General features: G+C 37.8%; 1 protein-coding gene across 1 annotated transcript; it reads left to right on the top strand.

Annotated features, from left to right (window-relative positions):
- The first annotated feature begins 13,616 nt into the window (after nucleotides 1-13,616).
- Nucleotides 13,617-16,093, top strand: LOC139870185 (uncharacterized). The gene is made up of 3 exons (XM_071858025.1): nucleotides 13,617-14,324; nucleotides 14,430-14,904; nucleotides 15,918-16,093. Exons 1-3 carry the CDS (start codon nucleotides 13,617-13,619, stop codon nucleotides 16,091-16,093), a joined length of 1,359 nt encoding a protein of 452 aa, XP_071714126.1.
- Nucleotides 16,094-16,337: the final 244 nt, after the last annotated feature.

The raw sequence follows: 16,337 nt of genomic DNA, 5'->3' as shown, positions 1-16,337 counted from the left end.
TAAGGGTAAATTTATACATATATGATTTTATAAATCGCATAAGTGATAGAAAAGTTTTTAGTACTTTCATTTGTCCATAAATCTCGCGAGGACCGCGTAAATACACATCGTGTAAAAATTTTGATAAACATAGTTTTTCGCATTTCAGAGGTTACGAGTTGAAAAAGATTGAGTGAAAAATCTTTGAATCATCAGGTGACACATTACTAGGTAATGAAAACTAATGAATTAAATGTGGTTTTGATAACATAAGTCTTTGGGCAAAAATGTTCACGTGTGAAGCCTTTGCTAAAAAGTGAGGTACGAAGGATAAAGCGTGAGGATGAGAAGTTAATCGCTTCTTGACTTTGCAGAATGCCAATCAGGTTATGACTAATATTAAAGTCGGAATACTGATGGTGTTAATATCACTAGCTGAGAATCTCCTGGAATAAGCCAGGACTTAGAGTTACGTAAGAAGGAGCATCGTTCCAACAGGTGTGGCAAATACGATCCTTGGGGTAATGCAAAAATTTTGAATGGTTTAAGTGTTAGTGGATGCCCGAAGGCTCTGCATGACGTGGTAGTAAGTGCCTTCATCACATACATACACATGAATCTCTCGATTTCGACGGTTGTAAAGTCTTCATGATGACTTGGATACCAATAAGCAACGGAAAATTTTATATAATAAGCAACGAAAGTTTTATAGAAACCGTTTTAGGTGAAAATGTAAGAAAAGAAACGAAGTTCCTAGCAAACTAGGGTTATGTACGACACGTACCATTCAAGGTAAAATATCTTTTGAATAAAAGATTGGATTTGTAAAAGTGAAAGTAAAATTTCATATGTATTTGTCAAAATGAGTAATCATTTACTTTATTTTATATAACATATACGATTTCAAAAATTTGCACGAATGGCACATAAAATAAATTTACTTTTATAAAACTTGAGAGGATCGTACCGTAAAATAGTGTGAAAAATTTTTGGCAAACAAAATTTTCATATTTCGGAGGTTACAAGTTGGAAAAAGATTGATGAGGACTGAGTAAAAGATTTTGAAAATTTTGGGTGATATTTGAGGTAATAAAACTATTGAATTTAAATGTGGTTGATGACTATTAGTAAGGCATAAGTCCTTCGACCAAAAATGTTTAAGTGTGAAGTTGTTCTTTATATGCGAGGTACGAAAGGGAGAGTAGGAGGATGGGAATTAACTTCCCATTGATTTTGGAAATTTCGAACTGGTACGACTAATATTGACGTAAGAAGGGTGATGGTGTGGTTATCATCGATTAAGAATTCTCTCGGAATAAGTTAGGATTCAGAGTCGCGTAAGGATGAGTATCAAATAAGATTCTTGGGTAGTCTTTAAGATAGAATTTGAATCGCTGAAGTGACGGGATACAATTTCCTTTATGTATCGTTGTGCAAGTTTATCCATTGTATCGGTTTCTTTTATGGCTAGAAAGTGAGCAGATTTGGTGAGGCGGTCAACGATAATCCAGATAGTGTCATAACTGCCTATTGTTTTTGGTAGCTTCAGGATGAAATCCATCGTCATCCCTTCCCATTTCCATTGTGGGATCTCGGGTTATTGAAGTAACCCAGATGGCTTTTGGCTCACCATTCTCGCGAGGTATACGAATAATCTCGCTTACTATAAATAACTTTTGCTTTTATCCTTGAAAGCCAGTTCATTCCAAATATCTCATCAAAGCTTCCTAACTCGATGAGTATTAGGTTAACCCTAAAGTTCATTCCAACTTTTACATCAAGCATCCTAACTTGATGAGTATTAGGTTAATCTTAAGGTCCATTCCAACCAAATCTTATTATACTGCCGTGAAAAATTCTATTAATTTCTCAAATAATATCTGCTTGTGCGTGGGTAAATAATCCTTTCCAACTACTACTATAAAACTTCCAAGTTTTGTTGGCATGAGGTCATCTCCAAATGACCCACCTGTTAATTTTAAGGTACTACCATAATTTATCCCTCTATCTCTGCCAGCTTACCATTAGTTTGTCCTCTAGGATACTTAACTCTCATGGTTGTTAATGGCTTATTAGTCACTAAGGTTCTTAGATATAAGGTTTCTATCGCTCTAGTATTAAACAACTCCGAGACAATAAAACGTTGTGACGAAACGTACCCTAACTAAAATCAGGATCTATGCGAGTCTCCATAGCTGAGATAACGATTGCTCTACCGCAAGTAAGTCCAAAGTTTTCCCTATTTGAGAACTTTTTCCTTAAGTGTCTAGAGTGTCTATATTCATAACAGACTATCGGGTTATCAATTTTGCAATCAAGGCTCTTCTTGTACAGTATCTAGGCCTAGTGGTTATTCCTACCTCTAACAGACCGTAATGCGTACACTCGAGTGGTTCCTACCAAAATTTTCTTTGAATCACTTCATATTCCTTATCTAGTAACATTGGGACTTCTGCATGATTTACTTCAATATAACCACGCTGGCCTGGCGTCATTATATTGTTCTAAATCATATGTTCATTCCAATATCACTCCATATGGTCAATGTAATGTGATCACTTCCAAGTTCTACTAAATTTCATCTAACGGTGCTTTATCTATGCTATCTCAAAACAAAATCTACATAATTAATCTCACGGTTTCTCGGTGTGGGTGCGTAGGTTCCATAGGTCATGCATCAATGCCTAAATGTCCCGAAATTTCTTCAAAATGTTCGGGTTCAGGTAACGTTGTTAGGTTCCTTTCTAGAAATTCAATATGGGCCTTGTGTCGAGTTGTACGTGTAGTAAGTAGTAATATGATATGTCTTGAGGTGACTCTCAAGTCTTTGGGTATGGCTGAGCATCAGTAGAAGACACTATGACCTTGTGAAAGGAGATGCCCTTCCGACTTCTCCAATTCCTAAGAGTGTTAGGAACCTAAGTCCAGAAGTGTCGTTAGATCTTCGCGTAGTGGTGAAGAATGAAAGAGAAAAGTAACGGTCATGAAAGCGTACGGGATACGGGTCAACTTGCGGAAACTTAACAACCTTCTGATGTTCATACGTTGTACGTGGCTAATTAGAGTGAGCTCGGGGTGTGGTTAATCCAACAAGTCCTCACATATCTCCTCCTCCGAGGATCAACTTTAGTGGGCGTGTAATCCGAGGGGTACTCCTCCTAGATTGTGTGAAGTAATGTTTCGATCTCTGAAACGGTGGAACGGTAGTAACAGGTGGATTACAATACTAGTCATCAGGGTTAGACGAGTGGTAAAAGGGTTCAGAAAAATATCTGAACTAGGAAAGATGAGTTCTTCAAGTCGGTACAGCAAAAAGCAGACGGGTAGCAAGCACGTAATCGGCATAGTAACTACAGCAGCCTAGATCATCTACAGCAGTGCATAGCATGGCAATGAAAATAGTTCTAAACAGAAGTAACATGCAAAAGTAGGTAGTAGCATGCAGTAACGAGAATAAGCAAAAGCATACAGCGAGTTTACATAGCAGTAAAAGGAAACGGTAGCATGCAGCAAGTTCATACAGCAGTAGAAGTAAGCAGTAGCATGCAGTAGTAGTAAGCGATAGCATGAAATAATATAATACAGTAGCATGCAACAGTTCAGCAGAAACAGGTAAACAAGTAAGTTGTAGATTAGTCCTATTAGCGAATCCTACTCGGTGCAGTCCAGACTCACTAATGCAACCTAATTCCCTACAACCAATGCTCTGATACCAACTGTGACGCCCCGTACAAAACCATCATGTACGGATCATCAACAACAGGATCATTACATGGTCAAACACTATATGCTATTTGAAAACCGATTTGCATTCATGAAAAGATAACGTTTTACAAAAGATAAATAGGAACATTAACAGGAGTACATGATACTAAGGTCATTACGAAGCTATTTTTTTGAAAATAACATAAGTTGCGAATGCAAAGTAAAAGTTCCATGCTTGAGACATCTCTAAGTAATGCAGCGGAAGTCTAACACAGCAAGTCTGTAACAACAAGTCTATAACAGCCAGTCTAATACCAAGACAACAAGTTAAACAGCGGAAGCAACATCGTCTAAGCACTGAGAAATACATGCTTAAAAAGTCAACACGAATATTGGTGAGCTATAGTTTGTTTGTAATCAGTAATGTAAAGTAGGCCACGAGATTTCAGTGCTTCAAACAAGCGTTTTAAATCAGTAATTCAAATTAGTATGATAAAGTATATGTATAACCGTGGGCACCCGGTAACTAGACTTAACGTTTATAACCCCCTGAAAGTACACTTGGCGAGTGCGTATGTTCACAAAGTATTAAACACCCGTTAAATGCTAGTGCGACTAGCCCGAGTGGGGATGTCAAACTCTATGGATCCATATCTAAGATTCGCGTTCACCGGTTCAAAAACCAATGACTAAACGTTACCGTGCTAAAGGGAATGTTTATGCCGTTATATAACTCACATACATACAAAGTTTAAGTACTCGTGCCTAGTATGTAAAACGTAAAAAAGCGCATGTATTCTCAGTCCCAAAAATAGTAAAAGTGGTAATAAGGGATGCTATAACTCACAGTGATAAAAGCGTAAAGTCGGTAATGAAAGTACGCAAGTAGTAAGTCGGTCCGAAAGGTCGTCAACCTAAATCAAAGGTTACTAGGTCAGTAGGTTGTCCTTATAAGTTCTAATAGTGCATAAAATAAGTTTAAGTGTCATCATCATCATCATTCATCATCATAAAAGCTAAGTAAGTTCGACAAGAATAGAGATCGAAACAATAGGCTGATTTCGGTCAGCTACGACATCTACGTAAATCGAAAAGATGCATAGTCAGTGGCTATGGCTCCGTATATGAGTCCCCTATCAGCTGACAAATTTTCATAACCTAACTCGTCTTCGTTTGACCGTGGCGACGGTTTAAGTGCGAGTAGGTCAGAAATTTCAGCACAACGTTAATAGGGTGTAGTGACTCTCGGAGGGCCATAAATCCTAAACCGTAACTTGGATTAAGACGAGGCCTAAACGGAAAATCATCTACTTGAACCGAACTAACTGAAAATCAACTTTCCAGTAGCCCAAGTGGTCTAATCAGATACGAAAATCTGTGGACAAGTGCTCCGGTGGGGTTCTTGATGCTTGATGCTCATCACGGTTCTCATCCTTGATGCTTGTAGCTTCAAGCGTACAACTCGTTGATGGTTTAGCATCACTTTTGACCAAGATTCACCATCAATACACAATATGTTAAGACCAAGTAAGAACACAACTCATTCATGAGTCTTAGATGGATGATGAACCAAGGTTACATCATATCCTTAGTCTTAACACAATTTCAATTCACAATAACAACTAAAGCTACAAACTTTACATCAATCAAATAAGTATGAACACAATCTAAGTCAAATGAGGTGATGGAACCCTAAGCTAGAGAGCTGGGATCCTATTCACACAAGTTACAAGGTTGCAAAGCTAGAAAGCTTGAACCTTTGATGTTCTTGAAGATCTTGAAGCATAAAGCTTGGATCTTTAAGATATATGAAGATAACAAACACAAGTTTGAATCTTTTTAACAAAATAACAAGATCAAAGCAAAAAGAACTTAGATCTAACAAAAAGATATGAAGATTCAAGCTATAAAGCTTGCATCTTGTTTGTTCTTGAAGATCTTGAAGCATAAAGCTTGGATCTTGAAGATGCATGAAGATTTCAAACAAAAGTTTGAATCTTTATCATAAAATAGAAAGATTAAAGTATAAAAGAAGTAGATCTACAAAAGATATGAAGATTCAAGCTAGAAAGCTTGAATCTTCCATGTTCTTGAAAGATTCATGCTTGAATCAACAAGATATAAGTAAGATCAAAGCTAAAAGGAACTTTGATCTCCATAAAATGATGATGATGATCATGAATTTGAAAAGAAAAAGAAGAAGGAAAAGAAGACTTACAAGTAATGCTAGAAAGGAAAGAAAGAAAGAAAGAAAGAACAAGTGTGTAAAAAACCAAAATGATCAAGTGTGGAAATGAGAGACTAAAGGCTAGTATTTATAGGCATAATTTCACTTAGATTGATGACATGGCAAGGCCATTTGGCCAAAATTTTGAGAAGGGGAGGGGGAGACACCATGTTGCTTTTTGGTTAGTGGTTGTCTAAAGTGTGTCCTTTTGTTAGAATCCCATGTGACAATTAGATAAACCTTATCCATTATGCTAGTATGACTCACTAATTAATTAATTTATTATTTATTTATTATTATGGGCCACTAGTAACAATACTTGGGCTAATTAATTGGGTCACTAGCTAGAGTAGGGTGGGCTTGAGCCCAACAAGGTAGAAAGTCCAAAAAGCCCAACTATTGTGATCTAGTAATTAAATAAATAAAATTAAGCATCCAAAGGCCCAAGTAATTATTATTATGAAATAATAATTAATATTTCGCTGCCCAAAAGTTCCGGTTACGAGAAAAGTCAAACGTGCGCGCAGTCCGCGGTTTATCCGTAACGACAAGTAACACTAACAGTTATAAATGCATCCAATGAACAAGTTAAGCATTCCGCATACACTAAGGCACGTTTTAAGGTATATACGAATATAAAACACGTATATCAAGTTTCCGAAGCATAAAGCAACGCAGTACGCACATATACGCGGTTTCGCAAAAATACAAGGCATAAAAGCAAGTCGAAAAAGTCGGGTCGTTACATCGTCCCCCCTTTCCTTAATGAATAGGGTCTGATCGATGACCCCTCGTCTAAAACCATTCTCTATCATATAGTTTGACAGAGTAGCGTACCAAGCTCTCGGGGCTTGGTGAAGACCATAAAGCGCCTTTTCTAAGAGATATACCTTCTCTGGATGATGTGGATCAACAAAACCCGGTGGCTGATTCACATACATAGTTTCTTGGAGAGTACCATATAAAAATGCACTCTTAACATCCATCTGAAACACTTTAAAACCTTTCCACGAAGCAAATGCCAAAAACATCCGTATCGCCTTAAGTCTGGCAACCGGCGCATATACCTCGTCATAATCAACTTCTGGAATTTGTTGATAACCCCGAACAACCAATCTTGCTTTGTTCCGGATCACGATACCTTGATCATCTGTCTTATTCTTCAATACCCACTTCAGGCCATACGACTTACAACCTGTAGGTGATATTACCAATCTCCAAACACCCAAGTGATTAAACTGTTGAAGTTCTTCCTACATGGCTGAAACCCACTCATCATACTGCAAAGCATCTTTGACTTCTTCAGGTTCAATTTGCGATACAAAAGCACAGTACGCATTCCTGAAGATTCTTCTGGTCTGATTCAATTCAGTATAAAAAGCAGTAACCACATTTGCAGAGGGTGTTACACGCTCATCCGAAGCAGAAGATTAACCTATATTAGCACCTGAAACACCTGCAAGGTTAATTACATAATCATCAAAACGTTTAGGAAGAGATACTGAACGGACAGACCGTCGTAGTCCGCCTGTTTCAGTGGTGTCATCTGTATTAATTTGTAAAGGATCCATAACAACTGTTTGTATAGGTTCCTCATGTTGAATCGGTTCCTCCAACACAGTTCTATTCGGTTCCTCCACTACCAAGTCCTCGTATACTTCATCCAGATAAAATTCCTCCCCCTCAGACTGTAAGGTCGATTCTTCTAATGCCGAAACTGAATCGCCTGAGTCCGAGTCATCATCATTAGACCCTGTCACTGGTGCTATAAAATCAGTTGCCTTAGGCACTTGAGATTGCACACGCACATCAGACATACGTTCAGCAGAGAGATGCATGTTATACATCATTTGTGCAGCTATCTCTTCTTCATCAGAGTCATCCTCAGGAAGATTGAATGAATCAAACAACTTATCATAATCAAACTGCCACGTGTACCCTTTACCGGATGGGATTGCTGCATGTCTTTGAATATCAATTTCAGTACATTCTTCAACACACAGCGATTCCAAATTATAAACTCGTTTGTACGCATTCCCATAACCCAAGAACCTACCTGTAACAGCTTTCGAATTGAATTTCCCACCTGTATCTCTAACCATTATAGTACAAAGAGAACCAAACGGTTCGAGATGTTTAATGTGAGATTTTCTTTTCAGTAGCAGCTCATAACATGTCTTGCCATGATGTTTCACAACAAGCACTCTATTCATTGTATAACACGCATTCAAAACTGCCTCACTCCAAAAGGTAACTGGTAATTCTGAGTCAGCCAGCATGGTCCTAGCAGTCTTAATTAGAGTACGATTCTTTCTTTCAGCAACACCATTCATCTGCGGAGTATAAGGTGAACTGAATTGTTGTTGAATTCCTCTTTCATTACAATACTCTTCCATTTTCCTATTTTTAAACTCTGTCCCATTATCTGTTCGGATCCTACGAACTCTCAATTTATACAATGTTTCAAGCCTCGTGATCAGCAACTTGATTTGTTCAAAAGTATCAGCTTTACTTTTCAGCATCACAACCCACGTAAACCTTGAGTATTCATCAGTAACCACTAAGCAATAGGAGTGTCCAGTAATACTCTTCTTGTTAATTGGACCGAATAGGTCCATATGAAGCATCTCAAGAGGAGTATCAATGGAATGATGTTTCTTAGCCTTGTGTGGTTTCTTAGCTTGCTTCCCCTTCTTACACGGCACACAACCATTAGGAGCCTGAAACCCTTTAACATCTACCCCTTCCACCAAACGATTGTGAACTAAATGGTTCATTTTCCTTAAACTCAAATAACCCATCCTTTTATGCCATAACATAGACTCTTGTTCACAAGTTTTGGACACAAAAGCCTGATGTCCCGTAGCTGCATTCACATAAGCCTTTGACATATCCAGAATGTACAAGTCTTGACATTTTCTTGCCGTCATAAGAATCATATCATCAGGAACTTTATAATCTTTTCTCATGATGTAACACTGTTGTTCGTCAAATAAAACTTTGTGCCTCTTGTCACACACTTGAGAAACAGACAGCAAATTATTTGACATTTCCTTTACATAACTCACTTTGTCAAAACTGACTGAAGAATTTGAAATCATTCCTTGAGCTGTTATAAACCCTCCTTGATCACCATCAAAAGAAACAGGTCCACCCTTAATAGATTTAACATCATTCAACAGAGACATGTTTCCTGTCATGTGCCTGGACGCCCCACTATCAAACAATCTAAGTGTTTTTGTTTGGACTGTAGGCGACATGCACAAATAATAAGAAAAATGATTAGTTTGAGGGGGATACCCATACCTTTTCGGTAATGGGTTTCCCATTTACATTAACAACTATTTCATTTTCCCTGAAAGTGGTGCCCGAACCACAAGTCCCATTAGAACCCTCATTAGTCACCCACATTTGGCTTTTATGTAAGGGTTTCTTAAAATAAACATTATCTTGCTTAACCCTTTTTCTATTTTCAATCTTAGATGGATTCTTATAAATCACATGTTGACTTGACCCTTGAGAATTAGGTCTAGACGACATCTGATTCTTAGGAGGAGAAGCTGATCGAAATTTTTGAAAACTTTTAGGGGGACTCAGCTCAATCCTCCTTCTGGGTGCTACAAATTGTTTAAAACAATGAACAGCCCTATGACCTCCCAACCCGCAATGTAAACATGTACGCACAGTTTCAATATCATCATCCCTACAATAGGAATTGAAGCTAGATCTACAAGCAGGTGGAGATCTATTTCTAAAATATCTAGGTGGAGATCTCCTATTTACAGGGGATCGTTCAGGAGTTCTATCAGGAGACCGTTTTGGTGGAGGAACATACTTTGACTGCGTATTACTAGCTGGTTTCAAGAAGTCCTCCTTCTCAAAATTAGGACCTTTAACAAATTTAATTGGCGATCGGTTCCTAATCTTTATTGGTCTCTGATTTGCCGGGTTTTTCAGAATTTTAACAGTTTTAGGGTTAGGTTTTTCTACATTTTCAGTCTTTTCATGTTTTTCTACATTTTCAGTCTTTTCTACTCCTTCACTAGGAGTCTCAGATGTACCTATCCCGTTACTCTTATCTTGTTCGATCGGTTAAATGGGAACATAATCTTTCCCGAACTGTTTCTCCGGAGGTCGGAAACTATAGTCATGCTCGAATGGAGGAGGACACTGTTTATAATCACCACTAGTTGCTTTTACTCCTACATTCTGACAATACTCTAGGACAAACGCAGATCTCTTGTAAATATAGGCCTTTTTCTTTTCAGTTTCAAAACTAATCTTAAATGATTCTTTTTCTCTCTTAAGCTCATATATCTCCTTAATCTGCCTCATTATGGTCTGAGTATTTAGCAACACATTTGACTTCAAATCGGTCACCTGATCGTCTAGTGTCTTAATTATGTCCCTAAACTCTTTTTCTCTATTCTTAAAATACAGATTATCCTCATATTGCTTCTTAAGAACCTGATTAGCCCTTTTAAGGACATCTATTTCTTGATTTAAAGCAACACAATTATTACAGTTTAGGCAAATATCAGACAATCTTCTAACCTGATCCTCTAGAGTTACACATCTATTGCACATTTTAACCGACTCTTTAAGTTCACTAATCTGCTTTTCAAGGTTAACACAATTAGTACAAACAAGTTCAGTTTCAAATGTTACCTTGGCTTTACTTGACGAGTCAGCCATAAATGCATATAGGCGTGGAGCTTTCTCATTAGCTTGACCAGACTCTGAATCAGATTCTGACTCCGATTCCGAACTAGAGCTATCCGAACCAAAATCTGATGAACCCTTTCTCTGCACCACAAACCTATCTCCAACACTTCCCTTTGTAATGATACCAGACAACTGACTAGTTTTTTACCGAACTTCCTCGATTCATCGTCTGAGCTGGAAGATTCACTGTCGGTCCAAACATCTCCATCATTATGTTTTGACTATTTAAACTTTTCTTGAACCCTTTTATTCACATACCCTCTTCGTAAACAATTAGCCCAGTACCATGCCCTATCTACTCGTTCTTCCATCCTACATCCTAGGCATTTGCATTGTTTATCTCTTCTAACACAACCCATCTTTTCTCACTCAGCCTTTTCTCTTGCTTCCTCTTCCTCGGTCATATGAATCCTAACTACATTAGCATGACGATCGAAAGCATCCGTCACATCGAAAGACCAATCATAGGACTTATCATCATAAGTAACTGCTAACGCCTTCGATGATTCATCCATAATCAGAATATTGACAGTATTCTTCGATTCACGCTTCTGATTATGAAATGGATTATGAAATCCTTGCTGCTTTGGTTTAGTGCAGTTTCGCTTGAAATGACCCAACTCTTGACAGTTGTGACACCGTACTTTGTTCATATCAAAACCAAACTTGGTGTTCTTACTCACACCCAAGTGTTTCTCTCCAGTCTTTTCAATATATCTTTTTGCCCTGCGAATCACACTTCCCATAGCCCATAGAATATCCATTTTCTCCATCTCGTTCTCGTCTATCTGATCGTAGTCTTCCTGTTCCAAATGACTATTACCAATTCTCCCATGAAACAAATCATTGTAAGAATTCACTACCATTGAGACTAATGCCATATCCTCCTCAACTCCTTTAATCGTACGCAAGCGAATATTCTCTGTTCTCAAAACCTTAGTACTTGCCCCCTTGTTCAAAGTTGTCTGATACAGAACACTTTGAGGTGCAGGAGTGACATAACTTGACGTTATCTTATCAGTATTTGAAGTAAAGGCTGTCTGTGGCTGGGCGTGTTTCATTTCAGATGAACCTATTTCTGGAGCATTATACTTCACAGGATTCTGAACCGTCTCTAACCTTTTCAATCTCTCTTGAAATTCTAGCTCCTTTGCCTGAAGCTTAGTAACAAACGCACTCAACGAATTATCCAGGATAGCAAAGGACTTCTCAATCTCAAAAATCATTGGATCCCACTTAATCGGTAGACCCTCACGAAAGCATTGGACAAGCTTCTTGGTAGGAAAGACAATATCAACACGTTTGAGTTTAGTTAACAAGTGATGATATTTAGCAGCAGCATCTTTTAGAGATTCATCAGGTTGAACAGCAAAATTTTTCCACTCTTTCTTCAGAACCTTGCCTTTTGTTTTTCTATACTCAGCAGTCCCTTCATTACCACTTTCTAGAGCATTCCATAAAGCATAGGTTGTCAAATGTGTTTCAAATTGATGGAATATCTCTTTAGACAATGCTTGAGTAAGATGACTATATGCTTTGCACTCAAGATCATAATCCTCATGCTCAGTTGCAGACAATTCCATGGGTGTCTTGGTTTCCCCATGATCCTTAGTCGGAAACACATATTCAACCTTTAAGAAATTATATAACCTAGAGTCTATGCCGTTTAGCGAAATCAAGAACCTAGGCTTCCATTATGCAAAATCATCCAAAGATTCCAGCCTAGGTACCCTATACGAGCTACCAATCTCATTTTCTGTCTTCAACAAGTGATGAAGACCTGACGACGAAGCACCGACAAGAGCTGATTGCATTTCAGGAGATTCAAACACGTCTGACATTGTAACCGTACGGTTGCACAATACGGTTGCAGTAGTTTATACGGTTGCAGTACACGAATGCAAGTGATTTGACACGATTGCAAGTTACACGGTTGCAAAGTGTAACCGGATAATATTATACGGGTGTAAGGTATAACCAGACGGATGCAGTGTGTATCCGTACTGTTGTGATGTTATATGGTTGTGGTTTAAACGGGTGAAGATTATACGGATGTAAGACGTATTCGTACAGTTGTGGTATCCGGATGGTGTACCCGTGCGATTACAGTGTGTAACCGTACGGTTGTATGCTTGGTCGAATCTGGGCATAAAACTGCACAGAATCTCGGGTTTAAGGTTTTGGTTGATCTAGCACTCAATCTTGAGAAAAACCAGCGTATGTTTGACGTCTAAAATAAAGTTTTAGACCAGACTAACACATTTATTCAACAAAAAACACGAATTAACAATGAAAAATCATGATTCAAATGGGTTTTTGACATAAACACTAAAAACACAATTTCTTAACAAATTTTGACAAAAACCAATCGTTCAATCAATCACACAAGCTCTGATACCACTTGTTGGATCGTGTAAACAGGATTAAACTATCTTAGATTCAATAACGAGTGCGAAAAATCTCGTTATTAGGTTTTATACTCAAAACTCAATGTAAACCTTTGATCTTAATGATAAAATTGACTTAGATATGTTAAAGATCTACTATATTGAATGCTAGAACACCAGGAAATCGGATTGTACGTGTAAAATAGGCTAGGATACGTAACCCTAACAATGAACCCGAAATACCCATTAAATACATACAACACATTGCAACCGTGTGGTTGCACGTTGCAACCGTGCGGTTGCACACCAGCAGAGAAAGCTAAACGATTAAGCTTATTAACATGATCATAATGAACTCAGGGACTAATTATGCACCAACAGAGAATACATATTTTTTGGAGATTGAAATGTAGTACGGGATGAAAGCAAGCATTTTGGGTCTAATTTCAAACGGGACGAGGCACGATGTTTTAATACATTTATTAGGAATGCCGGGTTAGAGAAGATTCCGTTAGGTGGACGAAGGTTTACGTGGATGAACAAAGTGGCATCTAAGATGAGTAGAATTAATAGTCTTTGTTTCTCAAAATGCCATGGAGGATTTATCAGAATACAAATTGGTTGCATTAAATCGAGGTTTCTCGGACCATTTTCCTAATATGTTTCATAATAACGAAATGGACTTTGGCCCGCTTCCATTCAAAAAATTTCATTCTTGGATTAGTATGGAGGGTTTTGATGACTTGATAAAGGTGACTATGGAATCACAAATATGCAAGGACTCTGATGTTTTTCATGACAAACTTAAAAGTCTTAAAGGGAGTATAAAAGAATGGGTTAAGGAGAAACGCATATCATTGAAATCACGTGCATCCATTATTCTTGAAATGTTGGCTATCATTGAGAACAAGATTGACTCTGGCGCGGCAATTGACAGTGATTATTCAGAAAGATTGGAATTATTGCACGAGCTTGGTAACATACAAAATATGGAAGATAAAGATGTCATTCAAAAGTCTAAAATTAAATGGAATGTTGAAGGGGACGAGAACACAAAATATTTTCATGGAATGTTGAAGCATCGTCGGAGTAAACAAAAGATTCAAGGTCTATCCCTAAACGGTGTTTGGGTTATGGAACCGAGTTTAATTAAAAATGCCTTCAAAGAATTTTATCGTTTCAAATTTGCTCATAACCCGACTGTTGGTCATGCGCCAATTCTTCAAGCTAAACAACAACTATCCATTGATTATAATAATTTGCTACAAAAAAGTGTTACGGAGGATGAGATAAGAGCAGCTGTATGGGATTGTGGGAACAAAATTTTACTTTTTTGTTCCTAAAGAAGTTTTGGGACGCTATAAAAAGTGACCTGATACAATCGATTATTAGTGCCTTCGAACTAGGAACGCTTCCTAGAGGCATTCATTAAAGGAAGACAGATTCTCGACGGTCCGATGATTGTCAGTGAACTTTTCAGTTGGTATAAACAGCGGAAGAAAAAGTTAATGATCTTCAAAGTTGATTTCGAAAAATTCTACGACACAGTTAGCTGGGATTTTTTGGATCATATGTTCGTCATTTTGGAGTTTGGTGATCGATGGAGGGCGTGGATACGAATGTTCTTGTATAATGCGAGAACGCCTGTTTTGGTGAATGGTCATCCAACAGGAGAATTTCAGTTACACCGAGGTTTGAGACAAGGTGACCTGTTAAGCCCATTTTTATTTTTAATTATAATGGAAGGGTTACATTTGTTGCTGATAGAAAGGGTGGAAGCGGGTGCAATACACGGAGTTAAAGTTGGATTGTCTGATCTTAAAATTTCCCATCTTTTTTATGCAGATGATGCTATTATTTTGTCTGAGTGGAACAAAGATAGTATTAATAGTACCCTTGCGACTCTTAATGAATTTCATCGTGTTTCGGGGTTAAAATCAAGGGATTATAGCCAAAATGCCCATTCCCAGCAAGTTTCTTGCGCTGGAGCCCAAAAAAAAAATTGCCAGGTTGCCCTCGCAAGACGCAAGGTGCCTTGCGAGTTGCCCTCGCAAGGCGCAAGCTTGCAACCTTGCGTCTTGCGAGCTTGCGACCTTATCTGATCAAAAATACGATTTTGTGGATAAGATTTCGTCAGATATCCTAGATTTTTACGGATAATATTTTGTCCCTATATATAGATTGACCCTGAGACTTTGAAATCACAGTCTCATAAAAATTTCAAAAGTTTTCAATGCAGAGCTTATACCCACGTTAAGGTACTATTTTAACCATTTTTTCACTAATTTTTGTCATTATGAATTGTGTTAATGATGATAAATTTGTTGTTAATATATGTTGTGGGGGTTCTTTTGAGTACATTAACAACATACCCATATATATGCCACGACATTGTTTTAGAATTCGGTTAAGACTCCCAATTGCGCCCGTAAAACTAATGAATTGGAGAATATTGTTAAAAAAATGTTCTTAAAAAGATTGAATTCCCACCCAATGCAGCTGTTTCAATGAGATACCTTTTTAATAATCAAGTTTTTGATATTACTGATGATGATGAAGACTTTCAAGAGTTTTTACAATATGCAATTGTAAATGGTCCTATTGATATTTATATTGTCGATAGAGTAATAATGCATCAGTCACAACGAAATCCAGAAACAAAATACTCGACAAACTAGCCACTACTACAACAAAACCAAGAAACACCCAAATCAAAAAAACCAAAATCACCAAAACCACCAAAACACCAACCACAACAATTCTTACTACAACATGATACCGAAGAAACCTCGCAAGTAACAATTTTGAAGTGGAAGAACCTGAATTGCCACTTCCAAACACAGAAGAGTTTGATTTGCATAACTATGGTCTTGAAAACGTATGTAAAATTAAAGAATTAGACCACCCGTTTGAGGTACATCTTGTCGAAGATAATGATTCTGATGGAGGAAAAGACGGAGACGCAGAATTCCAATATGAAGAAGAAAAGCAAGATCCGTTCTGGAATATTCCAACTCTTTTGAGTCAGGTGGTGATGGTGAATACAATGGATGAACTGGTGGTAGTGTAGGTGGTGATGGTGGTTACGATCTACTCTCCGAACGAGAGAGAAGATGATGGAGCTTTGCGTATTTGCGTTTGGCTAGGTTTGCCGTATTTTGCTTCTCTGCGTCTGGGGATGTGTGTGTGTGTCGATTGAATGGTGAAAATAGGTTTATAACCTAATAATAACAAGCTTAAGACGCAAAGACACAAGCTCGCAAGAACCAAAAACTTTGCGTCTTGCGTCCAGTCGCAAGGTTTGATTTGCGTCT

The sequence above is a fragment of the Rutidosis leptorrhynchoides genome, chromosome 10 (genome assembly GCF_046630445.1).
Source record: "Rutidosis leptorrhynchoides isolate AG116_Rl617_1_P2 chromosome 10, CSIRO_AGI_Rlap_v1, whole genome shotgun sequence".
NCBI classification, from domain to species: domain Eukaryota; kingdom Viridiplantae; phylum Streptophyta; class Magnoliopsida; order Asterales; family Asteraceae; genus Rutidosis; species Rutidosis leptorrhynchoides.
The sequence above is the reverse complement of the archived record's forward strand: the minus strand, read 5'-3'. Positions and strand labels throughout refer to the sequence as shown.

Excerpts from the sequence above, each read along its gene's own strand:
- LOC139870185 (XM_071858025.1), top strand. The coding sequence starts at position 13,617 with ATGGAGGATTTATCAGAATACAAATTGGTTGCATTAAATCGAGGTTTC. Across the intron at positions 14,325-14,429 it reads AGGATGAGATAAGAGCAGCT|GAACGCTTCCTAGAGGCATT; the intron begins GTATGGGATTGT and ends CCTTCGAACTAG. Across the intron at positions 14,905-15,917 it reads GTCTGAGTGGAACAAAGATA|AATTAGACCACCCGTTTGAG; the intron begins GTATTAATAGTA and ends GTAAAATTAAAG.